This window comes from Cervus elaphus, chromosome 11 (genome assembly GCF_910594005.1).
Source record: "Cervus elaphus chromosome 11, mCerEla1.1, whole genome shotgun sequence".
NCBI lineage: Eukaryota > Metazoa > Chordata > Mammalia > Artiodactyla > Cervidae > Cervus > Cervus elaphus.
Window position 1 is genome coordinate 56,554,782 of NC_057825.1, and position 26,588 is coordinate 56,581,369.

The following is a 26,588-nucleotide window of genomic DNA, read 5'->3' on the forward strand; positions in this document are numbered from 1 at the left end:
TGGAACTTGTTGGGACAATAAATAATAAGGATAAATAAACATAGCTAGAATTTAGAAATATGTAAATTTACTTATTTAGTGGGAGGTATCTGATCTTTTCTCAGTCTAAAGACTGAGAAATTTGTTCAAGAATTTATTAATTAGATTTTTAAAAAACAGTCTCAAAATGGTATTTCTAGCATAGGCAGCTAGAGAATTTCTCATTGGAGTTCATTTCAGACCCATTGCAGCGAGTCTTTCTTTGAAGAAAAGGCCCTGAGGCTGTTTGTGCCCTTCTCAGCAGCTGAGTGCGGGAGGGTGGCAGCTTGGTCCAGACCGCTCTGGTCTCTGATGCCCCCACGGCGTGCCCTGTAGGCCCAGCAGCTGGCATCAGCTTTGCTGCACGTGTGTGGATTGTGACACCAATACATCTGAAAGTCATTCTGAGGTGCGAGCTAAACCTTGGAGGAAAAAAAATCTTGAATATGCTTCTGAAACCCCAGAAACGGTTTTCAGAACAGTTGTCTTTGTTTTGTTTTCAAAATACTTTTCACTGATTGCCACTGAAGAAGAGCCTTGCAATTTAGGGTCTGGCTTGGACGGTGTTTATTTTTAACTGTTCAAAGCATGGCTGTTCTATTAAGGGAAAGCACAGTTATAGACGTGCACAAGCAAGCATATCTGTGAGTGTAATTGTTACAAGATACTCTGTAACTAGATAAAAATTGAATGCTCAGTACTGATCCTGTTTCTTGATTCCATGTTTTCTCTCTTGTCTTTAGATTAAAATGTCCATATTGTCCAATGGAACAAAGTCCAGGGGATGCCAAACAGATATTTTTCTGAAGAAATAACTTTAGTTTGCAATTTGTAAGTGAAACTGAATCGAGGGTGCATTTCAGAAGAGAACGTTCCATTTAATGCAGCTAACCAAGGACTCCCATGTTTCTATAAGCTAATGCTCCAGAAACTTTGCCAACATCTTAGTGTGTACACACGGTGGGGAGTGCTCCAGTTGGATATTATCATAGGGCTTTATTATATTCTTGGTCTTCATTTCTGATCAAGTAAATACACCAGCAGTTGTCATTCAATGCAGGTTTTTGTACTTAATTATATGGTGATTTTTTTACTTTTTAAGAGCAGAAACAGAAATTTACCTTCCTGCCATGTGTTTAATAGTTCTCCTGCTTTTACTTTGGTCATTCTCCTGATAACTGTAAGCCTTGAGAATGTTTGTGAAGAAGTTTTATTTCCTGTTATGTAACATAATTAAATGAAAATCCTTCAGAAAAAAAAGTTTGATAAACTGAATTGTGGTTATGAAACTCATCTGCAGGGTTTTGTTTTTGTTTTGTTTAAGGAAGAAAGCTGTGATAAATTGCAGATTTGCTTTCTGATATTTTCCTCTGCTCCAGCTCTCACTGAGGAGTCAGCAGACCTGCACCTGAGCTGTGCTGGGAGCCCCAGCAGGCTGCCTGTTGCAAAATTCCATAATGAATTTATTAGCAGGTCGGTGTGACCAGTCTTCCACTAGAACAGAGTGGAAGCAGTACTGTTGTTTCTTTGCTTTTATTGCCAAGAGATGCTTGTTTTAAGAGTGTGTTCAATAAAACAAAATTCTAATGTTAGATGTGTTAAGTTGACATTTGCTCTCTTGGTCTTGGTAGCCCTCTTCTCTGAAATCTGCCTTCAGGACTTGGCTGTGTATATTGCATTTGTATATCATTGCAGACACAGTGTTGTGCATGTGTGTGTACATAGATACATACATGTGCACCAGCATCAAACATTGTGTATCTGGAAGGGAAGAAGCATGTTCCAGTCCTCAGATGCAGTTATCAGACTCATCACTTTCAGTCCTTAGAAGTTAGCAAATTTTCTGTAGCGCAGAATGTTTATTGCTGTTCTTTTGTATTTGAGTAGCATCCTGTTCAATGCCTCTCTTCTGCAAAATGTATCATCTCATTGACTGTGAATCTGTATATTATTCTGACGGATACAGATAATGATCATTTCTCTTGTGAGGTATCTTCATTTAATGCACTGTCCGGAAATAGCCATGCGTGAGAGTCTTTCTCTGTATGATGAACTACAAGGAAAAAGACGTCTGTGGACGCAATTCTGACTTAAACCCATGAAGTTACTTCATTTTGAGGAGAATGTCATATGGAAATCACCAAATACTTTGCAACTCTATATCATCTGACTCAGAACTGAATATCAATATAGGAAAACTTCCACGAGAAAATGAAGAAAGGAGACGACACAGAAGCAAAGAGAAACGTGACGCTTCACATTTTAAACTGCAGACTTGACTTTGTTTGCGCGAGTGGGGAGGAGGGTGATACCGGATTTGGTGCTCAGTTATTGGAAACTGGCAGCATTTGCTGTCATATATACCAGCCTGGATGGTTCATCCTGAAATGTTTACCAGGGAGAGCTGGGATTTGTTTGCAAATGAAGGGGATACTGCTTGGTTGCTGTGTGTGGTCAGGCTGACGGTGAGGGTTGTCACTGCATGCCGTGGGGCCGAGCCAGGATTTGATTGGCCAGCTCGGTGCTCGCCTTGCCCGACTTCCTGCTTTGGCCAACTTACGGCTCAGCTCCACAGCTCTCCTGTCGGAAGCTGCTGTCTGCTAAAGCAGTGAAGGAAGACAGCAGAGAGTAGCTCCTCGGACTCCAGGAGAAGGTAGAGAACTCCAGGCAACACTTGGGCCGAGGATGTAAAAGTGATTCATCTTTTTTTCTTTCAGTTAAACCCAGAGTGTCTTTTTTATTTTTTATTTTTATTTTTTTTTTTACCTTTTGCTCACTAGGCCAGATTTAGTTTTACTTACAACTTAATTCTCACCTTTCCACCTCAAACACCCACACAATATTGAGGCTTTGTGTAAGGTTCCTACATTACTGACATTGTTCTGGAGGCTGGTGGTATGTGTTTTTGACAGCCAGACCCCACAGCAGCTGGCTTAGGCCCCTTTCAAGAAGAGAAGCCAGAAAAAGCTCCAAGCTCCGCTTTGTCCCTCTCGCAGTGTTGGCAGCCCCACTGACAGTTTTCTGTGCAGCTCGTGAAACTTTAGAAAGAATATGCTTTAATGGAAGCATCTGATTTTGCATTTGCCCATGCAGGGTCCTTGTGGTTCCCACTGGGCAGGGTTAGAGCCAAAAATTTGAAACTGTTGATCTGATAATTTAACATGCAAATGATGTCTTGTGACCTTCTATAATTAAACATACAGACTTAAAATTCACTGGTGACTAAATGTGAAGGAAAGAGGTGGATTTGAAGAGACCAGAGCTTAACCAAAGATACAGAAATGCAGCATGCTGCCCTTTCAACTCTAGAAACACCTTCCCCAATGGTGTCAGGACCAGGTCGTCACTGAGACTGCCAGTGCAGTCGTTGCACTCTGCTTTCTCTTGCAAAAGGTCGTGATAGAGCCAAGGTTTTTACAGTCAGATTAATGATAACAGTGTGCATTTAAAACAATCTGAGTGATTTCTTAAATCTCTTGGAAACTATTTCCATTTCCCAGGCTCCGACAGAGGCCATGGAACTATGCTAAACCAGTAAAACCTTATCAGATCCTTACATCTGATTTAGAGCCACTGTGCTTTCAAGTACACAGTGAAGTGCAGCGGCAAAGGTTGTCTTTTGATCTTTTTTCTCCTTTGTGCTATCATCACTGATGCCATTTCCGTCATTTTAGTGGTGATTTTATGATACTTCTAATACATAAATGAACGGGTATTGGTGCCTCTTGATTTTTAAAATTTTGAAGAGAAGAGCCACCTCATATTCATAGGGTGTATGAGTATCTTGTGAGTGTATGAGCATTTGATTGAACCTAAGAAAGTGATGAAGCAAATCTTACTGATTTTTCTGTAGCAGCTGATGTATACGGACACACTAAAGCCCACATCTCATTATGTGGGAAATGAAGATCCTTTTTTTCCTCTCCAAGTAGTCCCACGGGTTATGCAGTTTAAGTTCAGTATATTGTATGCTGTGAGTTATTTTCCACCTCGGTGATTTCACCCTCTGGGACAGTAGATTTTGCAAAAACCAAGAACTCTTGGTTTATCGGCACAAGACAAGCTGCTGGTAGACATTAACCCTCCGGTTTTCCAGCTCAATCTCTGATTAAGTGGATTGACAGGCTGGCCAGTCTGCTTAGTCAGCTGACTCAGGTTAATTTCAGGGAAGGCATGGAGGCATGTTTGGTTAACTTCATCGCTAGGCTGTGTAAGGTGAAGACACAAACCAAATACCTTTCATTACTTATCTCTACTTGCATCATCCTTGGGAACACTAGAATGCTGTGGTCTTGAGGGAATGTCATTGGCAAAGAACACGCAAGAGATTTGGTGCTTTGTAAGGCCGTCCAGCGATGGCAAGTGTTTTGCAGCACAGTGGTATTTACCATAAACAGGTACAAACTTCACAAACTGTGCTTACTGAAGGAAAATTGAAAAGATACCAAAAATAGAATGACAAATGTATTTTAATTGCAGATGAGGCAATTAGTTTTAGGGCAGGTTTTTCTGCTGTTGATTTTACTTCAAGACGTAGGGAGAGAAAACACCGTAGTTTTCAAGACATTTCCCTCTACGGTTTTAAACTGTAGTGAGCATATGCTTCATTTACTTCCAAAGAGGCAGAAACAGCTGGAATTGGCTTATCGCACATGCTTTGTTTGGTGTTATGGGTGATGACCTACACGCTTCTTTTAGCAGTCACTTAATGTTCTCCAGCAAGGCAGATGTGGGGTTCACTAGGACTTAGTGCCTGACGTTTTTCTTTTGGGAAGGGGTGGGAGTGAATGTATCGGGGATGGGAGGGTAGCAGGAGAAGAAACGGGAGAATGAGTGAGTGTGCATGGGTCTGAAATTCACCATTTGCCCCCACCTGTGTCTCGCTGAACAGGTATTTAATGTATTTCGCTCCTGACTGCAGTGTGCATGTATTTTTTTTCCCTCCTCCATGTTTTCTAAACCTACACTTAAAAGGATTCATCAGATCATCTTTTTCAGATGGCTCAGGATTGCATTTCTTTTGCTTACCCTGTGCTCTTGGGTTCTATAGTATTTCTATAATTATGTAACAATAGTGTTGCACTGTAATCTATCATATAGAGCTATATGTATGGAAAATTTTGATCAGTTTTTTTTTTTAAGAAATGTATTCTGTTTGCAAAGGCACAATAAAGTTGCATCATATAGACTATAGGCAATAAAGCTAACAATAAACCTTATTTAACACAAACCATATTCACATTCTCTGTTCATTTGATCTTGAGAAAAAGTCGAGCGTATCTGGTAGTTTCAGGGATCTCATTTTAACTTAAAAGGTTCTGCTATATTTAATTTATAAATTTCAGACATATAATAGAATTTTGGGAAACTATAAGAAATGCTTTGTTAATGTGTGTATTCCTATGTAAAACACATGGCTTCTCCTGTGTATATTTTTCAAAATTAAAGAAATGCACATTTGAAAAGTGTTTTGTGGAACCAGTCTGTATAAATGTGATAGGTACCAGAGGCAGGAGGGAGGGAGCATGGAGGTGAGAGAGCATTACTGTCTGCCTTTGCTGAGGGTCTGCATGTAAAGAGTTTAAGAAAATATCTTTGTCACCATCTCATCCTTTTCCTGTCGCCACCAGCAGTGTGAGAGGAGGTGTTGGTTGGGCACCATCCCCAACTTCTAAAGGGGGATTGGGTTGATAATTACAGGTTCCTGCCCGTCATGCTCATCCTGTGGGTGCCTGGGACCCCCTGACCAAGCAAACAGTGGGCAGATGAGCCCAGAAACAGCTGCTGATGGAGGAGGGTGGCTACACCCAGCTTTGCCAAGGAGGAACAGAGGGTGCATTGTTTGTCTTCCTCCATGACACCCTAGGTGGTAGAGACCCAGAATCTCTTTGTGCTGCTTCTGTATTTTCTGAGAAAGATTCTCATCTGAGATTTTCTGATGAATCCCACACCCAGTGGCATCTGGAGCTAGGAGGTCCAGGAGGTATAGATGAAACCTGGCATCGCCACCTATCCCTGCAGCATTTGGGGTTCTCCAGATTCAAGGTGCAGTCTTCCCTGGTGGCTCAGCAGTAAAGAATGAGCCAGCGCAGAAGACATGAGTTCAATCCCTGAATCGGAAAGGTCCCCTGGAGGACGAAATGGCAACCACTCCCAGTTTTCTTGCCTGGGAAATCCCATGGACAGAGGAGCCTGGCGGGCTATAGTCCATGGGGTGGCAAAGAGTTGGACGCCATTTAGCAACTAAACAAGACTCAGTAGCAGCATCACCTGATAGCTTTTAGAAATGCAGAATTTCAGGACTTAGCCCAGACCTACTGAATCCACATCTGTGTGCTCCAGAGAAAACTTCACAATGAGTTCCCTGGATGCTCCTTTATTTTGTCTCATTGACCTGGGGGTTTTTGCAGTAACTAACAAACTGGCCGGCAATTTGTTGTGTAAGTGAATATTGAAACGTCTCCAGTGAATAACGTTTGGATAACAAAAGCAAACTCAGGGAGATAGTGATGGACGGAGAAGCCTGGCGTGCTGCAGTTCATGGGGTCACAAAGAGTTGGACGTGACTTAGCAACTGAACAACAATAACCAAAGACGTATTATAATGTGTCTCTGGTCACTAATGTGTTGTATGTGCCTGCATGCTTAAGTTGCTTCAGTCATGCCCAGCTCTTTTTGATCCCAGGGACTGTAACCCGCCAGGCTTCTCTGTCCATGGGATTCTCCAGGCAAGATTACTTGAGTGGGTTGCCATGCTCTCATCCAGGGGATCTTCCGAACTCCTGGATCAAAACTGCGTCTCTTACATCTCCTGCATTGGCAGGCGGGGTCTTTACCACTAATGCCACCTGGGAAGCCCGTTATAAAGTATTGATTGATTGTTGGTCGCTCAGTCTTCCAACTCTTAGCAACCCCATAGATTGGGGCCCTCCAGGCTTCTTCGTCCATGGGGTTTTTCAGGCAAGAATACTGGTGTGGGTACCCGTTCCCTTCTCCAGGGCATCTTCCCGACCCAGGGATCAAACTTGGGTCTTCTGCGTTGCAGGCAGATTCTTTACCATCCGACCCACCAGGGAAGACATTATTACTACATATCCTCCCTCTTAAATGTGGCAGCTAAGGGTCACGTGTACTGGACAAAATTTAATCTTGATGACTAAGTTATGAGTCATCAAGAAAAGTTAAATTTAGTGTGCTTTGAACTCTTTTAGTACAGTTATCTTAAAAATCAGTGTATATCTTTAGGCATCCAGGTAACTGAGAGACTATTTGTTTTATTTGTTGTTGTTCAGTCACTAAGTTGTGTCGACTCTTTGCGACCCCGTGCACTGCAGTGCACCAGGCTTCCCTGTCCTTCGCTATCTCCTGGAGCTTGCTCAAACTCATGTCCATTGAGTCAGTGATGCTGTCGAACCATTTCATCTCCTGCCACCCCCTTCTCCTCCTGCCTTCAATCTTTCCCAACATCAGGGTCTTTTCCAGTGAGTTGACTCTTCACATCAGGTGGCCAAAGTATTGGAGCTTCAGCTTCAGCATCAATCCTTCCAATGGATATTCAGGGTTGATTTCCTTCAGGATTGACTGGTTTGAGCTTGCTGTCCAACAGACTCTTCAAGAGTCTTCTCCAGCACCACAGTTCCAAAGCATCAATTCTTTGGCACTCAGCCTTCTTTATGGTTCAACTCTCACACCTGTACATGACTACTGGAAATTTGCAGCATGGCAAAATGCATTTTCCACCCCTTGCCACCAAAACAGGGAAGAATGAGCACCAAAGATGTAAAATACTGAGCTTTTGTTATGGCAAAATAAAGACTGAAAAATGCACCTTCTAATGAACAGCTTGAGGCCCCTCACCTCCCCTGCTACCCCCAGAGAAGCTTGAAGATAAACAGTATCCCAGCAAACAGAAATGTCACTTCCCAGAGGACACTCTTTCCTACTTTTCTTCTGGCAACCAGTAAGAAATTAGTATAACCCTGTATACATGTAAAATTTATAATTCTCAAAAATTTTGCAAAAAACTACCTAGTGCTTATTATTTGGTTTATGCTTATCAAGACAATTGATTTCATGACTCTAATGGGTCAGAATCCACTATTTTAAAAAGCCTTGCATTGGGAATTCCTTGGCGGTTCAGTGGTTAGGAATCTGCATTTTCACTGCCAAAGGCCCACAAGTCATGAGGCACAGCCAAAATAAAAAAGGAAGCCTTGCACTAAGGGATGATAATGGAATGATCCATTCACAAAGCTTCGTTGAAATCGCTGTTAATATGTATGGTGATATATTTTTCTTTTTCCAAAAACCTCCTTGCAGTGGGTTGTGCTGCTCTTGTGAGTCTTCCATACTAGCAAATATAAAATAGCTAAACGTTAGAAGCACTGTCTTAACAAGGGTGCTTGTGTGTCGGAATTTCTTGTTTCCTTAGCTACGTTTTCCTCCACCTCAGAAAAGTGCAAAGTGCTTCAGGCTAAATATCAGCTTGTGCAACAGAATCCATTAGTAACTTAGGCAGATGTGTGCCTGTGAAATGCAGAAAGTAACATAGTATGACAGCTTCAGTCATTCAACATAGAATGTTTTTTTTTCTTAAGTGCCAGGTATTAGGAAGAAGCAGAGTCCTGGGCCTCCAGGAGCTTATGGACTTCCAATAGGTACAGAAAAGTAGAAGAAAACCAAGATCCTGTAGTGTGGTTAATGCCCACCAGTGACCTAACTACTGCAGGATGATGGGAGGGAAAACAAAGGAGAGATGTAATGATGCGAGTCGGGGGTGGGAGGGTGGGAGCGAGTGCAAAATCTTAGTTCCCCAACCAGGGATTGAATCAGTGACCTCAGCAGTGGGAGCTTGAAGACCTAACCACTGGACCGCCTGGAAATTTCCTGATTTGAGTTTTTTTAACTTATTTATTTTAATTGAAGTATAATTGCTTGACAATGTTGTGTTAGTTGCTGCCGTACAACAGTGTGAGTCAGCTGTAGGTGTTCATATATCCTCTGCCTCTTGAGCCTCCTTGTCACCCCCACCCCCATCCCACCCCTCTAGGTTGTCAGAGAGCGCCGAGCTGAGCTCCCCGTGCTACATAGCAGGTTCCCACTAGCTATTTATGTGTTTTTAAGGTCCACTCTGGCCACAGTGGAAATAAAGGTGGCTGGGGAGAGGATGAGGTTAGACCCTGGGAGGGCCTGTTTGGTAGGTAATGAAGCTGACTGTGAGTTTTTGTTGAGCACAATAGGTCCTGGTGGGTAGCATGGTGAATAAGACAATCTTGGTCTCTCCTCTCAATGACGGTAACCTGAGAGAAATTAAATGAAAATACAGCAAAGATGATGTTTTTGTCACATACGATGCTCCGGAAGTCTCAATATAGTGAAGCGTTAAAGTGTTCTTGTCTCTCAAGTGCTGGGACTCCTTGCTCTGATTGTTCTAAAAACCATTCCCATTTCTTCCTATTGTCCTCACTTTCTGGGTGAGTTTCTAACTTCTCCACACTCTCCTTACGTAATTGGCTTCCTACGCTATGTGAGCTTAGCGATGTTCTGCCAGTCTCCTGTAGGGATTCACCTTTTCACTCCATTTGGAGACCACATTCAGCCACCGAGCAAGTGCTGCTTTTCAAATGAAGGACTTTGGTGTCATTTCCTGTCGGAAGCAAAGATATGCCTTAAAAAAAAAAAGCATGTTATTTGTTAGCATTCAAGACTGTTTTGGGAGCTTTCCCTTCTGAACAGATTAGAAATGACATGTGTATATCACCATGTGTAAAATAGATAGCTAGTGGGAAGCTGCTATATAACTCAGGGAGCTCAACTCAGTGCTCTGTGATGGGGGTGGAGGTGAAAGGCTCAAGAGGGAGGGGATATATATATATAATATATATGGCTGAATATGTATATATATATATACACACATATGTATATGTATATATATATATATATATGGCTGAATCATGTACAGCAAAAACCAATACAAGAAGATGAGATGTTTGGATGGCATCACCGACTCAATGGATGTGAGTTTGAGCACACTCTGGGAGACAGTGAAGGTCAGGGAAGCCTGGCGTGCTGCAGTCCATGGGGTCACAGAGTCAGACATGACTTAGTGACTAAACAACAACAAAGCCCAATTTTTAAAAAATGCATTTCGGGTTTCCTTTCCTAGCACAAGACTATGTTGCTTTTAGTTCATTTAGATCAGTGAGCGCATCAGCCCTGCAGAGGAATTCCACAGGAAATTGTTACATTGTCATGAAAGCTTTGAGAAGTGGTTCTGGAAATGTGGGCTGAGGGCCTGTGTCTGTTTGGTGAGTATCAGCAGCACAGGTGCAGTAGGCTATCAGGTTTGTGTGGTGGCTTCATGCCATCAAGGGACCCACAGTCTTGCCGTGTGGCCTCAGTTTCACCTCTGATCATGTCTGTGTTCCAGGCAGCAACGAGGAAGCAAGTGGGGAAAGAACAAGCTTCCCCCTAGGTTAGCCCTTTTGAAGTTTATCCTGGAAGCTCTACCCAGTGACTTACTAGCCACACTTGGCTGCAAGGAAGTCTGGGTAATGTAGTCTTTGAGCCAGGCACATTGCTGCCTATAATAAAAGGAAGGTTCTGTTAGGAAGGAAGAAGGGGTGAATGGTTGTTAGGAAAGTAACTTGTGGTCTCTGCCACAAGATGCACTTAACTGTGCATCTCAGCCAGGTAACAGGTGAAATTTCATTCACAGAATGGAATGAAGTCATCAACACCAGTAGTCAATGCAACTTCTCACCTGTCCTGAGATGTGAGACAAATGAATTTGCTATTACTGGAATATCTCCTCGAACTGCATTTCTTGGCCTCTGGTGATATTCATGGTAGAAGCAGGAAGTTCACCCTAACTACAGACAGAAGCCCTATTCTACACTTGTCCTAGAACATTCTTCTTGCCATGCGTCAAATTTCAGAGCCAATGATAACCTTTGTTTTCTATCTTGGCCTGTGTAGTTAAAAAGTGTGCATCTTGGTTTTGAGATGCTTATAAAGCTTGAAAGCATTTTTAAATGCTCTATTGGAAGACCCAATTCTATGGTATTTTGCTTTATTGTGCTTCACAGATACAGTGCTTTTTTTTAAACAAATTGAAGGTTTGTGGTAACCCTGCATCTAGCAAATTTACTGGTGCCATTTTTCCAAGAACATTTGCTCACCTTGTGTCTCTGTCACATTTTGGTAATTCTAGCAATATTTTAAACTTTTTCATTATTATATGTTACGTGATCTGTGATCAGTAATCTTGAATGTTACTGCTGTGACTTGCTGAAGGTTCAGATGATGGTTAACATTTTTTAGCCACAAAGTTTTAAAAATTAAGGTATGTGCATTTTTCAGACATAAAGCTATTGTACATTTAATAGACTATGGTATAGTATAAACATAATTTTTCTATGCACTGGGAAATCAGAAAATTCTTGTAATTCACTTTATTGTGATATTCATTTTATTGCAGTGGTCTGGAACCAGATCTATGATATCTCAAGTATGCCTGTATTTGCCTAATTTTAAAATTAAAGACAGACTATAAAATAATCAATATAGCAGGGCATTTAAGAGTTTGGCATATGGGATTAGATCTGAGTTCAAATCCTGATTCCACCAAATTCCAGTTGTGTGATCTTGGGCAAGTGATAGAAACTTCCATCCAACTTCCCTGGTGGTCCAATGGTTAAGAATCTGCCTCCCGTTGCAAGGGACACAAGTTCAATCCCTGGTCCAGAAAGATTCCACATGGCGTAAGGCGACTAAGCCCATGAGCCACTACTAATGAGCCCACACTCTAGAGTCCACTCACTACCATTAGAGAAAAACCTGCACAGCAGTGAAGACCCAGCACAGCCATAAATAAATAAAGTCTATGCCTTTAAAAAAAAAAAAAGAAACTTCCTATCTATGCCTTAGATGACCCATCTGTAAAGTAGAATAATAGTTTCTACCTCATGGTTTTGTGTGCGTGCTAAGTTGCTTCAGTCATATCCTACTCTTTGTGACCCTATGGACTGTAACCTGCCAGGCTCCTCTGTCCATGGGATTCTCCAGGCCAGAATCCTAGAGTGGGTTGCCATGCCCTCCCTCCTCCAGGGGATCTTCCCAGTCCAGGGATGGGATCTTCCCAGTCCAGGGATGGAACCTGCATCTCTTACGTCTCCTGCGCTGGCAGGCAGGTTCTTTACCACTAACCTCACCTGGGAAGCCCCACCTCATGGTTTTGATGAGGCCTAAATGAGATACCTGGCCCATGGTGAATGCTGAATAGCTGGTAGGTAGGTTTTATTTCATTAAGCCAATAAAACATGAGACGCATGACATATGCAAATCATAGCCAGCTCAGAGAGAGCAGAAAACGGGGACTGGAAGCTGGCGTCTCAGAGGTGAACTAGGCTCACAGGGACGGGGCCTTCAGTAGGTGCTGAGATGACCAACAGTAGAGCACAAGCTTTTCATACTGTTTCTGCTGTACAATTTCACATCTGCCTTGCTGGAGAATATTAAGTGACTGCTAAAATGAGTGTAGGTCATCACATGAAACAAAGCACGTGCTATAAGCCGGCTGTTTCTGCTCCTTTGGAAGTAAATGAAGCATATGCTCACTGCAGTTTATAACTGTAGAGGGAAATGTCTTGAAAACTACACTGTTTCAAGGATGGTAAGATCTTGCCACACAGGGCGGGTGTGGCGCTCAGGATGCCAGGCTGAAGGAAGCTGCTCATCACGCAGTGCAGAGGCCGTGTGCATCTGAGACTGACCTCTCGTGAGACGTGTATGTGTATCTCTCCCAACCCTGGAACAGAGATGCCTGCATATACGTAGTACATGAACCCCTCAGGAATGACTATTGTGTACCCCTTTTATGGATATATATATAAGAGAAGTTGGAAGAATCAGACACAAGTGGCTGCGTTCAGAGTGTAACTGGTACAACAGTAATCTTGACAAGTTTAGTACACGTTCATTTTTTCAGGATATGTTTGTTACTGTGTTCCAGAAGCTGTTCTAGGCACTGAAAAAAAATACATAGATTCTTGCCAACAACCTTTTGAGATACGGACTATTGTTACCCCCATTTTACAAGTGAGGAAACTGAGGTATCGAGGCATTGTCATTTGCTGGAGAATGCACAGTTAATTTCTAGCACAGCCAAGAAGCTGCTTTCAGTGCCCCTGCATTTAACCTAATCTCAGGTAACTGAGGCCTCCTGCAGTTCCCTTTGGTGGAGAAGAACGACTCAAGTCTGCTTTTAGGAATAGCTCATAAAATCACGGCTATCGTAAAATTGGCTATTGTAAAATCATGTGCAGGAAGGATTTGCACACAGGCCCAGCGCAGAAGGGAGGGGCAGCTTCTTGCTGGTTAAAAAAAAAGAGAGAGAGAGAGAGTTCTCTTTGACCCACTTGCTGAAGTGTCTCAGGGGATTTCCGTAGGGTAGGCTCTCTTAAAGCAGTTTAAAAGCTGAAAAAAAGAAACAACCAATTTCTCTTTTTCTTCAACAATTAGGCTATGGTCTTGATAAGAGGATGCATCCTTATTAAATGTTGAAACTGGATTCTGGCCAGCTGAACCAAGCTTATTGCATAGTACAAAAGTGATTTCTCTAAGTTCCTGTTTTTCAGGGTCCTAAAATGTGTTGTGGGCATCTTTCATGTAGGAAAATTGGTAAAAACCAGTGCTTCAGGCTAGAGATTGGCAAGTAAAAAAAAAAAAAATGACTGTTGGGACGGAGGCCTCCAGCTCTGAACTGTCGGTCCTTCTCCTGCACGTGTGGAACAAGCAGGCTGGATGTCTGTGGTCTCCAGTGAGCCCTGAGCCTAGATTCGCAGCCCACCCCTGGTGTGCCCCAGGCCTCCTACTCTGTACTCGCTGCTCTATTTTCTTCCTGGTCTCGAGGGCCGGTTCTAATGATTGCTTTTTCCTGTGTTCATATTTTTAATCTCCAAACTGTTGTTTTGCCACTTTATTTGTGGTGAGTGAAGAAATTCTTTCACGTGTGTGTTCGTGGCTCAGTCGTGCTGACCTTTTGCAATCCCAGGCACTGTAGCCCACCAGGCACAGATTCTTTACTGTCTGAGTCATCAGGGAAGCCCAACCCTTCCGTGGGGGACATGAAAAAAAATCAGGGCGTATTTAACCCTTTCTGGAGCCTCATGGCTCCCATTTGCTCACACCTGAGCTGCAGGTTGGAGAAAAAATGTAAAAGAATGTAGCCCAGAAAGAATGTGGCCCTTTTACTGTCCCTCCCTTTGAGGAATGCTCCTCCTCACCTCTTACAGGAAACACAGAGACAGCCTGGAGCCTGCAACCCACCCCAAGCTAGGCCTCTGTCCCTGGGGTGTGCCCCCTCCTTCCCCGTTCTGGTTAGCTTGATAGGTTTGGGAGGAGGGGTCAGAGCCAGATTTTGTCTTGAAGGAATGTTCCCAGTTTCTCTTCTGCTTTCCCACACTCACGGTACTTCTTCCTCTAGATTTTTGTTCTCTAAAAGTAGACTGCTTTTTAAAATTAAGGCTGTGGAAGGCCATTTCTAGAGGGCAGGGAAAGTTCTGTTTCTCATGTGGTCTGGCTATGTGAGAGTTCGTTGAATAACGACTTGGAATTGTACGCTTACAGTTTGTGCACTTTTCCGTATGTCTATTTCACCTGAAGGACAAAATGAAGATTTTGTGATTTATTACGAGAGGAGTAGCAACTCGTCTGTTACCAAGGAAGAACAAAATGAAGGAAAATGATACAAGAAGAGACGAATTTATTTTGATTGATGTGAAAATGGGGAGTCTGAGGTGAAAGTGGGCAGCAACCCAAGAATTTTAGGTATTTGTCCTCAAGATGTCTGCAACTTTTTAGTAGTGTTTGTTATTACAGTAGTGGAAGATTGGAAACAATGAAATATCAAGTAATGGTTAAATAATGGCACAACCAAAAATGAAATACGACTTTGCTATTAAGAAGTAAGCCATAAATGTTTGTTTATTAAAGCCACTTACAAAAGCATGCTGCTGCTGATGCTGCTAAGTCATATAAAAGCATAGTGCAATCCCACTTTTAAAAATTATATATTTTATATGTAGGCACAGAAAATAATCAGGAAGAGTGTAGGCCATAATATTAACAATGGATTATCCCTGAGGTAAAGAATTATGGATGATTCTTACTACCTTAGCTACATTTTTTCTTCCAGTGAGCATGCATTTTTTGCAGAACACAGTAAGAAAGGAAATGCCTTGTAGGGCTGCAGCTGGGCTCTTAGTCTCCTCATCAGAGTATGTCTGCCACATCCCCTCAGCTGCTAGCCTGGGGTGGCCATGGCCCGTGCCAGCCTGCTTGGTCACAATTCTCCTTTTGCAAACTATAAAAACTCACGGATGACCCAGGAGCATGTTTGAATACAGAATCTCAATGTTTAGAGAGAGTTGAACTACATTCAACTTTCCTGACGTTCAAATCATGCTTGCAGAGGGCGGCCTCTCCTCTTTCATGGGTCCTTCTGCAACACAAGGGCTGGGAGAACCATCTTGCCTCCAGGCTGGAATTTCCCAGAGATTTTCTTGAGAGGTCAGGTTGCTCATTTTCCAGAGTTCGGTTCACTCCTTCCACTTCATTGGAAGAATTCCTATCATCTGTATCATTTCACACCTGATTATAAAAAAATAATCTGATCCTGTTCAGCAGTCTCACAGAACTCTGTCAAGTTTTCTTGACCTATTTCATTACTTCATCGAAGCTCTGGGTGCAGTCATGGGTCTACCACAGGTACTTCAGAAAAACTAGTTTTCTTGACGCTTGAGATCCAGCTCCCCACGCTGAGACTGAGGCCTCCGGAAGAAAGACCTCAGTGGTATGGAGTCCCTGCTAGGACTCTGATCCAGCTGTTCCCCATCTCTGGGCCTCAGCATCCTCCTTTGTAAAATGGGTGGAGAAGAAGCTGGGGCTGAGTGGGTGCCGAGGCCCCCACCAGTTCTCACAGCCAGGTTCTGAGAACACAGCTTGCGGTAGCTCTGGCCTGCCCGCCCTCTACCCCAATATGGGAGCACAACAGCATGATAACCCTTGTGGTATGCCGTAGACACGACAGTCTTGTTTTGTATCGAAGTAAATAATAAAGAAAAAGTAACTCTTTCCACCCCAACCCCATGAAAAATAATAATAATGAGAAGGAAGGAAGCATTGGAGAAATCAAAAGGGAAGGATTCTTGCTCTCCATTAGGAGAGTTCTCAGTCTGAAGTCTTGTAGTGGCTGTTGCACGGGGCCCATCGCCATGTTAGACATATTTCTCTGAAGGGCTGGGCTTGCCTCCTTGTCTGACCACGGGCCTGGAAGAGAGGTGGGTGACTGTCAGTGCAGCAAGAGCCCCTGCAATTTGATGCAGCATCCACCCATGTCTACCCACACCCACCCTCACACCAGCTTCCCAGCCTTCATGGGGGTCTGAGGACTTGTCCCCAGGCCACCAGCATGGGACTGGGTGAAGGACCTCAGCAACCCTGCCAAGAACTTTCCTTGTGCCATCTTGAGATGAGAGGCTGGAGAACATGCCCAAGGTCACGTAGCTAGGAGGGGTTGGAGCCAGCATCTGAAGCCAGTTAGTCTAGCTTCTTAGAGACTTTGTCAAGGTCCCCATGGAGGTGTGAGAGCAGGCTGATAACCAAGCCATCATCTGAATTGATTCTCAGCCCTTGAAAGGATCACAGAGATAGGGGAGGATGTGAATGAACCACCATCTATCAGTCAAGTAGAGCTACTTTACCTAAAAGTCCCTTTGATAACCCAAATTTGATGTGTTAATTCACTACTGGGCTAGCACCTTCTAAATGGGCTGATTCATCGTGTCTTGTCTATACACACCATCCTTCAAAACCTCTGGGTTGAAGCTGAGCTGCCCTTGGTCATCACTGAGCTTATTAACTCAGGTGTGTGAATTGGTCATAGTTTTAATCTGCATGGTTTTGTATTTTGGACAGAGTTTTATTCTCAGTTACTCATTTCAAAATTTCAGAAAAGATAGAGATAAGGGATAATTCTCCTCCAAAAACTTCCCAATATTGAAACTGCTAAAAAATCCTTCTCTGCTCTTAAAGAGTATCCATTGGTATATCACCTCTAGTATATGCATTGGAAATTCATTACATTTCCATTGTTAAAAAATAATAATGTATAAGACACTGAACTTGGGTTTCTGCAGAGAAATATCAAGGAGTGTGAAAGGCAAACCTCAGGTATAAAATTTGAAGCATTTTCATCTACTGAAAGGAACTGGTGAATAGAGTTGGTTATCGTTAACTCCCTCTGCCCTGGCCCCCAACCACAAAGAGGAGCCTGGGCTTTGAACAGAAGTTGCAGCTCTCCTGCTTGCTAGCAGTATGGCCTCAGACAAGTCACTTAAGGTCCTAAGCCTCAGTTTCCTCATCTATAAAATGGTAACCACACTGACTGCTTTAAGGGTTTTTATGAAACTTGAAACTTAAAAACTTTGTATATATTCATATATATAAAGCACTGGTAAACTTTAAGGTTGTTATGATTGAGTTGGCCAAAAAGTTCATTTAGGTTTTTCCCAAAACCTAAATGAACTTTCTGGCCAACCCAATATTACTGATGGGTGGCTCAGTGGTAAAGAATCCACCTGCCAAGCAGCAGACATGGGTTTGATTCCTGGGTTGAGAAGATCCTCCGGAGAAGGAAAAGGCAACCCACTCCAGTATTCTTGCCTGGGAAATCCCATGGACAAAGGAGTCTAGTGGGGTCGCAAAGACTTGGACACAACTGAGCAACTAAACAGCAGCATTATTGCTAGCTGACGTGCAAGCATGACTCTGCCACCTTGGCTAGCTTCCCTGATCTCTGAGCCAGTGATCTGTAAGATGGCACTGTGGTATCCCCCATGGGGTTGCTGTGAGCATAAGGAGTTCCCTGGGTGTGACTCCCATCACTGTGCTGGGCTAGAGAGGGCCCTTGCTAGATGTCAGGGCAGTGCTGCCTCAGACTAAGCTGGAAGGAGAAAGGAGGCTGAGGCCTCTCTTTCAGACACTGTTTTTCACTTACGTCTTTTCCTGATCATTTCAGAATGATCATGAGCTAGAATTGGATGAGGGAGTCACTTGAACTGCCAGATAGTTCTTTGCCTCTATTCCTGACTCCCCCTTCTTCCCCCTCCAGTCCTTGGCAGTAAATCAAGGCCCTGAGTTGCCACAGGGAAATGAGCAACTGAGGCCATTTTTTTTTTTTAATCAAGTGATTTTTGGTTCAGGTGATAAAACTGACTCTCCCCCCCCCACCCCCGCCAACCCCCAAAAGCTAGACCAAACCAATGGGAAAATAAAAAAGTTTTCTTAAGAAAACAACAAGACTCGGACTTCCTTGGTGGTCCAGTGGTTAAGACTCTGTGCTCCCACTGCAGGGAACCCAGGTTTGATCCCTGGTCAGGGAACTAGATCCCACATGCTGCAGCTAAGAGTTCACATGCCGCTGCTGAGGATCCTGTGTGCCACAATTAAGACCCAGTGCAGCCAAATAAATAAAAACTTTAAAAGAAAGAAATCAGTATTTATGAAAGAAAGAAGGAAAACAAGACTCAGACAGAATCGTCCAGAAAAAAGAATCTCGGGGCTTTGGGGGCTTCCCAGGTGGCGCAGCAGTAAAGAATCCGCCTGCCAATGTAAAAGACAAAACAGAAGTGTGTTCGAGCCCTAAGTCGGGAAGATACCCTGGAGGAGGAAATGCCAACCCACTCCAGTGTTCTTGCCTGGAGAATCCCATGGACAGAGAAGTCTGGTGGGTGTCCATGGGGTTGCAAAGAGTCAGACATGACTGAGCACTCGTGGATATAGGATTAAGTGGGGGAATTCTTCAGGTTAGGCCAAACAAGATGGGCATTTCCTGAAATCACACTGCTTTGCCCGTTAGCCCAACTTGGCCTCCATCTCCTCCCCAGTGTCAGCCTTCTGCCTGCATCTGTTCAGACACTATGGTAACTCCCTAGACCTCAGGGCTCTGCTGCCATGGCCTCTGTCTGGAAAAGATTCCCACCATCTGCTGCCTGGGGTGAGCAGGTCCAGAGATTATAAGAGACTTACCTGGGACATTTGCAGACACGTCTTCGGTTTCCTGGATAAGGAAAAAGAAGGGGTAAAATGACTATCTCACCATGACCAATAGTTCCAAACATGATTTCTGCTTCACTTTTCCTATTTATTTAGGATTATAAGTTTTTTTTCCTAGTGTGGCTATGACTATTATATTCAAAGCAAACAATAACTACATCAACATTATAAAAAATACATCATAGGTGTTTGGTGGTCTGGTGGTCTGCACTGCCAATGCAGAGGGCCAGGGTTTGATCCTTGATCAGGAAACTAGATCCTACATGCTGAAACTATTAATAAAAGATCCCATATGCCCTGACTAAAACCCAGCGCAGCCAAATAAGTAAATATTTGGAAAAAATACATTATAATAAAGTAAATTTGTAAAATGACTGCATAATAATGATTGACACTGAAAAGAAGATTAATTAACTAAAACACAAGCTATAAAGCATAATATATTTACATTTTATGGTTTTAATAATTATTATTAAAAGTAAAAATTTGAAGTATAGTTGATTTACAACATTGTGTTAGATTCAGATGTACAGTAAAGTGATTCAGTTAAATATATATAAATATATAATATATATATATGTAAATATATGGGGCTTCCCTGGTGGCTCAGATGGTAAAGAATCTGCCTGCAATGCAGGAGATCCAGGTTTGATTCCTGGGTCAGGAAAATCCGCTAGAGGAGGAAATGACAACCCACTCTAGTATTCTTGCCTGGGAAATTCCATGGACAGAGGAGCCTGGTGGGCTACAGTCCATGGGGTCCCAAAGAGTCGGATGTGACTGAGGGAATAACACATATACATATATATGTAAATGTATATATACATGTATATGTAAATAAATATTTCAGATTCTTTTCCCTTATAGATAGTTACAAGATATTGAATATGCAGTAAGTAGCATTTAACTCTTGAGAACTGAGGTGAGGTCTTCTTTCCCACCCCTCTTCACATCAATTTAAAAAGCATTGCAAATACAGACGTGGGTGAACGTGGGTTAGTACGGCCACGTGCAGTAGGATCCAAATTGGGGTGGGGCCTCTCAAGGAGGGGGCCAAGGATAAACCACTGCCTGTAGTGGTTTTTTTTTTTTTTTGCCTGTAGTGGTTTTGACCCGGGCCTCCTGGGCACTGGTCCCCGGGCCACAGCCGGGCCCCGCCCTGCCCCCGTCCCCATCCCAGGCGTTTGTAATAAGCCCAGACCTGCGGGCTTTGCTGGCGGAACACCCAACCCCTGCCGCTGCCGCTCCGGGGATGGGGCTCTGCCTTCCTAAAGACTTCCTGGGGTGTGGAAAGAGAAGGGGTTTCCCCCGTGTTCTCTCTCCAGGAAAGACATAGGCAGTGCCTGGCCCTGCGGTGCAACTCGAAGTTCCAGAAATCCGAACCCAACTGAACTGCCCGCAAGGTCTGCCTAGAGCAAAGCGATGCAAAAATCGGGCTGAATCTTCCCGCGCGATTTCCCAGGACTTACGGCGGTAGCAGATGCCTGTGATGACCAACGACAGGAGAAGGACGGCGCAGGTCCCGACCAGGGGAGCCCAGATGTAGATATCGCAGGCGAAGTCCAGCCGGCTCGTGTCCGCTGACGGCACAGAAGACGCGGACATTTAGGAGAGGGCCCAGAATCCCCAACCCCACCCTAGGGACCCCTCCCTCCCCCCCATCCCACCGCTGTGGGGCGGGCACGTCCCTTTCCCGGTTCCGACTCTCGTTCCCCCACCGCTTGGGCTGCTAGGAAGATCAGTGGGGCCCCGGAGAGGGCCTTTGCCGCGCCCGCCTCACCTGCGCTGCCCGCCGAGGGCCGGCACACCTCTGAGCGCGGAGAAACAGACCTAGTCTGCGGCGCGATGGTGGGCGCCCGCGTGGATGGCCGCATCGCCGGCGTGGTGGCAGGCTTCGCTGCGGGAGCAACGGAGAGTGGTTAGGGGCTGCGTTGGAGCTGTGCCCGCGAACCCTCCCCACCTCTCCGCCAGCCTTTGCCAAGGGGGCGCTCCCTCCGGATTAGCCACTGGAGGAGCCGTAGAGGCTCAGCGGAGCTCGGCGCTCAGCGCAAGGAGATGCTGAAAGACCACCTGGTCGTCTGAGCGCACTGGGTGCCTTGGCCATGAACACAGAGGCCCGTGCCCCTCCGCCCGGCCTCTCTCCAGGGCCCCACCAGAAACCTCGAGGGCTTGGAGGAGGCGGGGGCGGGCGAGTGGGACACCCGCCTTCTACTGACCAGCAGAGGGAAGCTCAGATAATTTAAGTGCAATGACTACCCCAGTATCATACCAGCTCGGAACTCGAGCCCAGAGCAACCAGACCTAAAAAGTCACCTTGAATTACTACGCAGTCGCACCCTAGCCTCAGTTTCCTCGACTGTGAATTGGGAACAGTTCCAGCCCCCAGAGGCTCGAACCCCAAGAGACTCGAAAGTAGCGGTGTCCTTGTGAAAAACGGACTCAGACGTGAACCCCAAAGCCCACCCGGGGCGCCCGAACCTGGCAAGAAGACAGGTATGAAGTTACTGAAGTACAGGATCGAGTTGCTCAAGACCGAGCAAAAGTAGTAGCCTTGGTCCTCCTGGCGGAAGCTGCTCAGGGTGAGCTGGAATCTGGAGCTGGTGACCTTGGATCCGGAAATGTGTTTGGGGTCCAGTCCCTCGGCTAGCTTGGGCCGTTGGCCGGAGAGGTACATTAGGAAGTTGGGTCTGGGGTCGTCCCCGGGTATCTGGCGGAGCCAGGAGCACCCTGATGCCATGCCGGACTGCAGCAACTCGCATTGCAGCTCCACCTTCTCGCCCAGTCTGGCCTCCTTCGTCGTCGGCGACATCCGGAACGAGAGCGACCCGAGGACCGTGGTGGCATCTGCGGGGCACCGGCAGTGAGGCTGAGCCGGGAGCCCCGCGCTGCCCCCCCCCACCGCCCCCCCCCATCCCATGCCAGCCCCGCCCCCGCCTCCCCCAAGGGTCTCCAACTCACGGAGCAGCAGCAGGGCCAGGGGCAGGATCAGGGCGGTCAAGAGTGAGGCCATGGCGCGCTCCCCGCCGCGGAAGCTCCGAGGCGCGCAGGAGCCGGTGGATCACCGACGGGGCCGGGGGAAGTTTCGCCCTTCGACCGGCCGCCGAGCCCGATTTCGCATTCGGAGGATGTGATGTCACTTGAAGCCCCGCGGAGGAGAGAGTCGCCCTCCTTTTCGCGGTTGTCACCCTCCAGCCCAGAGAGCGGTGGGGGGGGTGGGGGTCCGTGAGTGGGGGCCGTCGAGGCAATCTGGCCGGGTGGAGAACAAAGACAAGGATGGTTGGAAGTGGCCCTTGGAAGGGCTCTCTTGTGGGTGTGACAGAGGCAGAACATACAAATGAGAGATTTCTAGAAGGGAGGGTGAGCGAGCAGGAAGGCGAGAGAACTGTCCACTTCCTTTGACCTCAGTCAAAGTGGCCCTGGCACCGGCAACTTGGGGCTTTAGGTCCCGGGAAGTGGGCCCTGAGGGCTGAGACTAAGAGGAGTTAGTGACTGGCCCACGTCTGCGGAACTCGGACAGGGGAGTCCGGGTGCCCACAGAGGAAAAAAATCTTCTTCCTTCCATTGAGGAGATTTCCACCAGTCAGCCGGTCAGCAGTGTGTGGGGCTTGTGATTTTCTGCTCCTTACGCTCTTTCCTCAGCCGTTAAACCTGGCCACCACAGCCTCATTCCTTTGAGGCCAGCAGCAGCCTCCACACTAGCCCCTGTTCTGGCCAGTCCCCCAACCACACTGCTGTGAACAGTATTCTCCAAAAGGGAATGTGATGGTGTCACTCTTGAAGCCTCCTGGTGACCTGCAGGTCTGCGTGGAAGCTCAGCCCTGCCTTGGCTTGGAGCCTCTGAGTGCTGGCTCTGCCCAGCCCCCTGCCCAGCCCCCTGCCCAGGCCCCTGCCCTAGTCTTTCCTATTCACCCCCCACTACATGCCCACAGGGTTATCTTATGGTGCGCTCAGTCAGTTATGGGACTCTTTGCGACCCTGTGGACTGTAGCCTGCCAGGCTCTTCTGTCCATGGCATTTTCCAGGCAAGAATACTGCCAGTGGGTTGCCGTTTCCTACTGCAGGGAAATCTTCCCAAGCCAGGGATCAAATCCGTCTCTCTTGTGTCTCCTGTGTTGGCAGGCAGATTCTTTATCACTAGCGCCATTGATGATCTGAACTGTGGGCTCCCCGTGCTGGAATGCACTTCTGTTTCAGCCCCTGGCCAGCTCTCAAGCCTTGGGACCTGAATCTCATTCTTCTGGCTCTGGGTGCTTGGCAGGCACATGTGTCAGCCTGGGTGGAGATGGTTCTTCCTGTCTCAACCTGACACACACTTGGCCCCTTCCTTTTTTGTCTGCTGCTGTCCTGAAACCTTCCACCCCATAGTGGGTCCCGTCTCTCATTTCTTCCGGGTTGTCTCACTTTGCATCCCATAGTGCAGCGATCCCCAGACTTTTTGACATCAGGGACCAGTTTAGTGGAAGACAACTTTTCCACTGACTGGAGGCAGGGAATGGTTTGATGAAGATTCAAGCACATTTTATTTATTATTATTATTACATCAGCTCCACTTCAGATCATCAGGCGTTAGATCCCAGGGGTTGGGGACCCTGCCACAGTGCGTGCCCCGCATGCTGCTGCCCCCTGTTTCTAGAGACAAACCACCTGGTGTTATCTGTTCCATGTGTCTGCCCCATCCATGAGTTCTGCCTGGTGGCGAGGCCTATGTCCCAGACGTCACATGTCATATCACGGCAGGCTGAGCTGTGTTTGCAAAACTGCAAAACCTTCTTCATGAGTCTGAGCTTGACTGTTGGATGGGATTTTTTTTTTTTCTAACTTTGATGTCAACCCTCTCCCTCACCCCTCTACCCAGGGCGTCCGAGGTACTTACTCGAACACACACCATTTAACGTTTTATATTTAGAGATTTTTTTTAAAGTGTCTTTTAAATTACAAAAGTTATATATTATTGAAAAACTTCAGACAATACAAAAAAAGAGTATGGGGAAGTTTCCCTTCTCAACTCTCCTCCCATTGTCCTTTCTCTACAGAAAACCACTTATGTGTGCCTTTCATATAAAGTCTATGCACAGATGCTTATACATCATTTTAGACACATAGTTGTACCATACACATATTTTTTGCAGCCTGCATTTTTTTATCTAACAGTAGAAGAGGAAAGCTTTTCATGTCAGCAGCTTTAGATCCACCCATACTTCTAAAGGGGTGTATTTTAATATGCTTAGTCGTGTTTAAGACTCTTTTTTTGACCCCAGGGACTGTAGCCCACCAGGTTCCTCTGTCCATGGGATTTCCCAGGCAGGGATACTGGAGTGGGCTGCCATTTCCTTCTCCAGCATTTTATATGAGTGTTCCATAATTTAGTTTCCCTATTAACAGACATTTAAGGAGTTTCTCAATTTTTAAAAAAGCGCTTCTTTACTTACTTGGTTGTGCTGGGTCTTAGTTGCAGCAGGTGGGATCTAATTCCCTGACCAGGGACGGAACCCCAGGCTCCCTGGATTGGAAGTGTGGAATCTTAGCCACTGGACCACCAGGAAAGTCCCAGCAGTTTCTCAATTTTTGCAATTACTAGTAAGACTGTAGTAGATCCAGTGCATCTATATCATTGAGCAGTCACTCATGTACATGGAACATTTTCAAATGGAGGACTAGGGAGGTTGAGGAAGGAAAACCCTTTGTAATGATTGATATGACTGTGGCACACAGCAGTGGTTCCCCTGGCATACCAATATGTATGTGTGTTGTGTCCCTGGCTGTGTAGACACAGCCTTAACTCACATGTGCCTTAACTCACATGAGTGAGGGTGACAAGGAAACAGCCAAGTCCAGATAGGCCACTGACAAGGCAATCCTCATTTTAGATAATTTCCCATTTTGCTTCATCTCTGTTCCCACTGCAGGAGTGTTAAATGGCCCTTTTGGCTAAAGGATGCCATCAGGAGGGTGGTAAAGAGTATGGCTGGCCAGAAGGTGCACCTCGCTGGTGGAGGAAGCATTGGAGGGGAGCCAGAGTCAACCTGCAGATATTTGGACCTTGGGGACCAGGTTCCTGAGGATGACGGTGCCCAGATTCTGGGGTACAAAGCTTGAAAATAGAATCATCCTATTCCACTCTCCCGGAAGTGAGCTGTAACTGGCTTGGAGGTCTTCTAGCCTTGCAACTTAGAAATGTGTCAACCAGGGGGCTGGTGGCCCCCTTGTGCAGAGCATGACAGAAGATGGGGGGATGTCAAGGCAACATGTCAAACCCACCGAGGAGGCTCTGTGACCCCAATGTTATTTTTCAGAGAACTGGTAGATTTTCGGCATAACCACAATGACATCCGCCCTGTCGCAGACAGAGCAGATGCAACAGTGCACATTCTGGCGATGCTTGTGTGCTGTAGGGCCAGGTGTGCAGACGGCTGGGTGAGGACTGCCAGGTGAGCTCCGCATCCCACACTGGCACTCCCATGGCGTAGATGAAGAAATGGGAGCAGCCTCACTCTCAAGTAAACTCCTTATTTTTAAACACATTCAGGGAGTGACAGGGTAACAGAGTCACCAGTTTCTATGACAGAGAGGCTAGCATGTTTCCAGGGCTTCTGGCCCCTTTCAGTGAAGATCTTGTCCTGCTAACCTGGTCTGTGCTCCATCCTGCCAGGCCTTTCCACGGTCCCTTAGAAAACACCAGTTTTTATGCTGATTTAAACAGGTCACCAGTTTCTAGGCCGAATTTAAGCAGGTCTTTGTTTCCTCAAGGCATAGGTTATTTTTTTAAAGGTTTTTTTTAATGTGGCCTATTGTAAAAGCCTTTATTGAATGTGTTACAATATTGCCTCTGTTTTATGATTTGTTTTTTTTGGCAATGGGGTATGTAGAATCTTAACTCCCTGACCGGGAATCGAACCCACATTCCCTGCATTGAAAGGCAAAATGATAACCAATGAACCACCAGGGAAGTCCAAAGGTATATGTTCTTAAACCACAGAACTACTCAGCGGTAAAGAAACCACTTGCCAAGCAGGAGACGCAGGTTCAATCCCTGGGTCAGGAAGATCCCCTGGAGAAGAAAATGGCAACCCACTCCAGTATTCTTGCCTGGGAAATCCTATGGATAGGGGAGACTAGTGGACTACAGTCCATGGGATCACAAAAGAGTTGGACACGATGGAGCATGCACACACATATTCACACACATTAATTAAAGACCTATTCAGAATGTATAACTGGGTGGGGTAGTGGTAGGAGATTAGTCAGGCCCCTGTGCCCCAGCTCCTAAGATGCTGACTCAGGACCAACCTGGAATCATGGTGTTGGAAGCTAGCTGTTGTCTCCCCTTGCTGGTCCAGGAGATAATACCATCTCCTGGAAGAGTTAACTTGCTTGGGCCTAGAAGGGTTTTTGAACTCTAGAATTATCAGGGCCTTGCTTTATCTTAATCACAAACACCTGTTAATCCTACCTCA

The 26,588-nt window shown here is 45.6% G+C and overlaps 2 protein-coding genes and 1 non-coding gene across 4 annotated transcripts in view; 2 read left to right on the forward strand and 1 right to left on the reverse strand.

The window, feature by feature from the left end:
• Positions 1-5,486, forward strand: part of RMND5A (required for meiotic nuclear division 5 homolog A) — a 61,694-nt gene extending 56,208 nt beyond the window's left edge. Inside the window, exon 9 of the mRNA XM_043917825.1 lies at positions 762-5,486. Within this exon, the coding sequence (XP_043773760.1) occupies positions 762-825 (64 nt within the window). The 3' untranslated portion in view covers positions 826-5,486. The remainder of the gene's footprint in view (positions 1-761) is intronic.
• A 9,499-nt stretch (positions 5,487-14,985) lies between these two features.
• On the reverse strand, positions 14,986-22,508 carry CD8A (CD8a molecule). Of its 2 annotated transcripts, none has more exons than XM_043917829.1 (6): positions 22,093-22,504; positions 21,613-21,978; positions 20,915-21,031; positions 20,604-20,714; positions 19,108-19,138; positions 14,986-16,347 (listed from the first exon to the last, which is right to left on the reverse strand). In XM_043917829.1, the coding sequence occupies exons 1-6, from the start codon at positions 22,142-22,144 to the stop codon at positions 16,296-16,298; spliced, it is 729 nt and encodes a 242-aa protein (XP_043773764.1). In that variant the 5' UTR covers positions 22,145-22,504; the 3' UTR covers positions 14,986-16,295. The 2 variants fall into 2 exon arrangements, with proteins under 2 accessions (XP_043773764.1, XP_043773765.1); XM_043917830.1 differs by lacking the exon at positions 14,986-16,347 and adding an exon at positions 16,386-16,709 and having other exon boundaries at positions 22,093-22,508.
• TRNAG-CCC lies at positions 18,389-18,461 on the forward strand. The gene has a single exon. It is a non-coding gene; the product is annotated as a tRNA-Gly (tRNA).
• Positions 22,509-26,588: the final 4,080 nt, after the last annotated feature.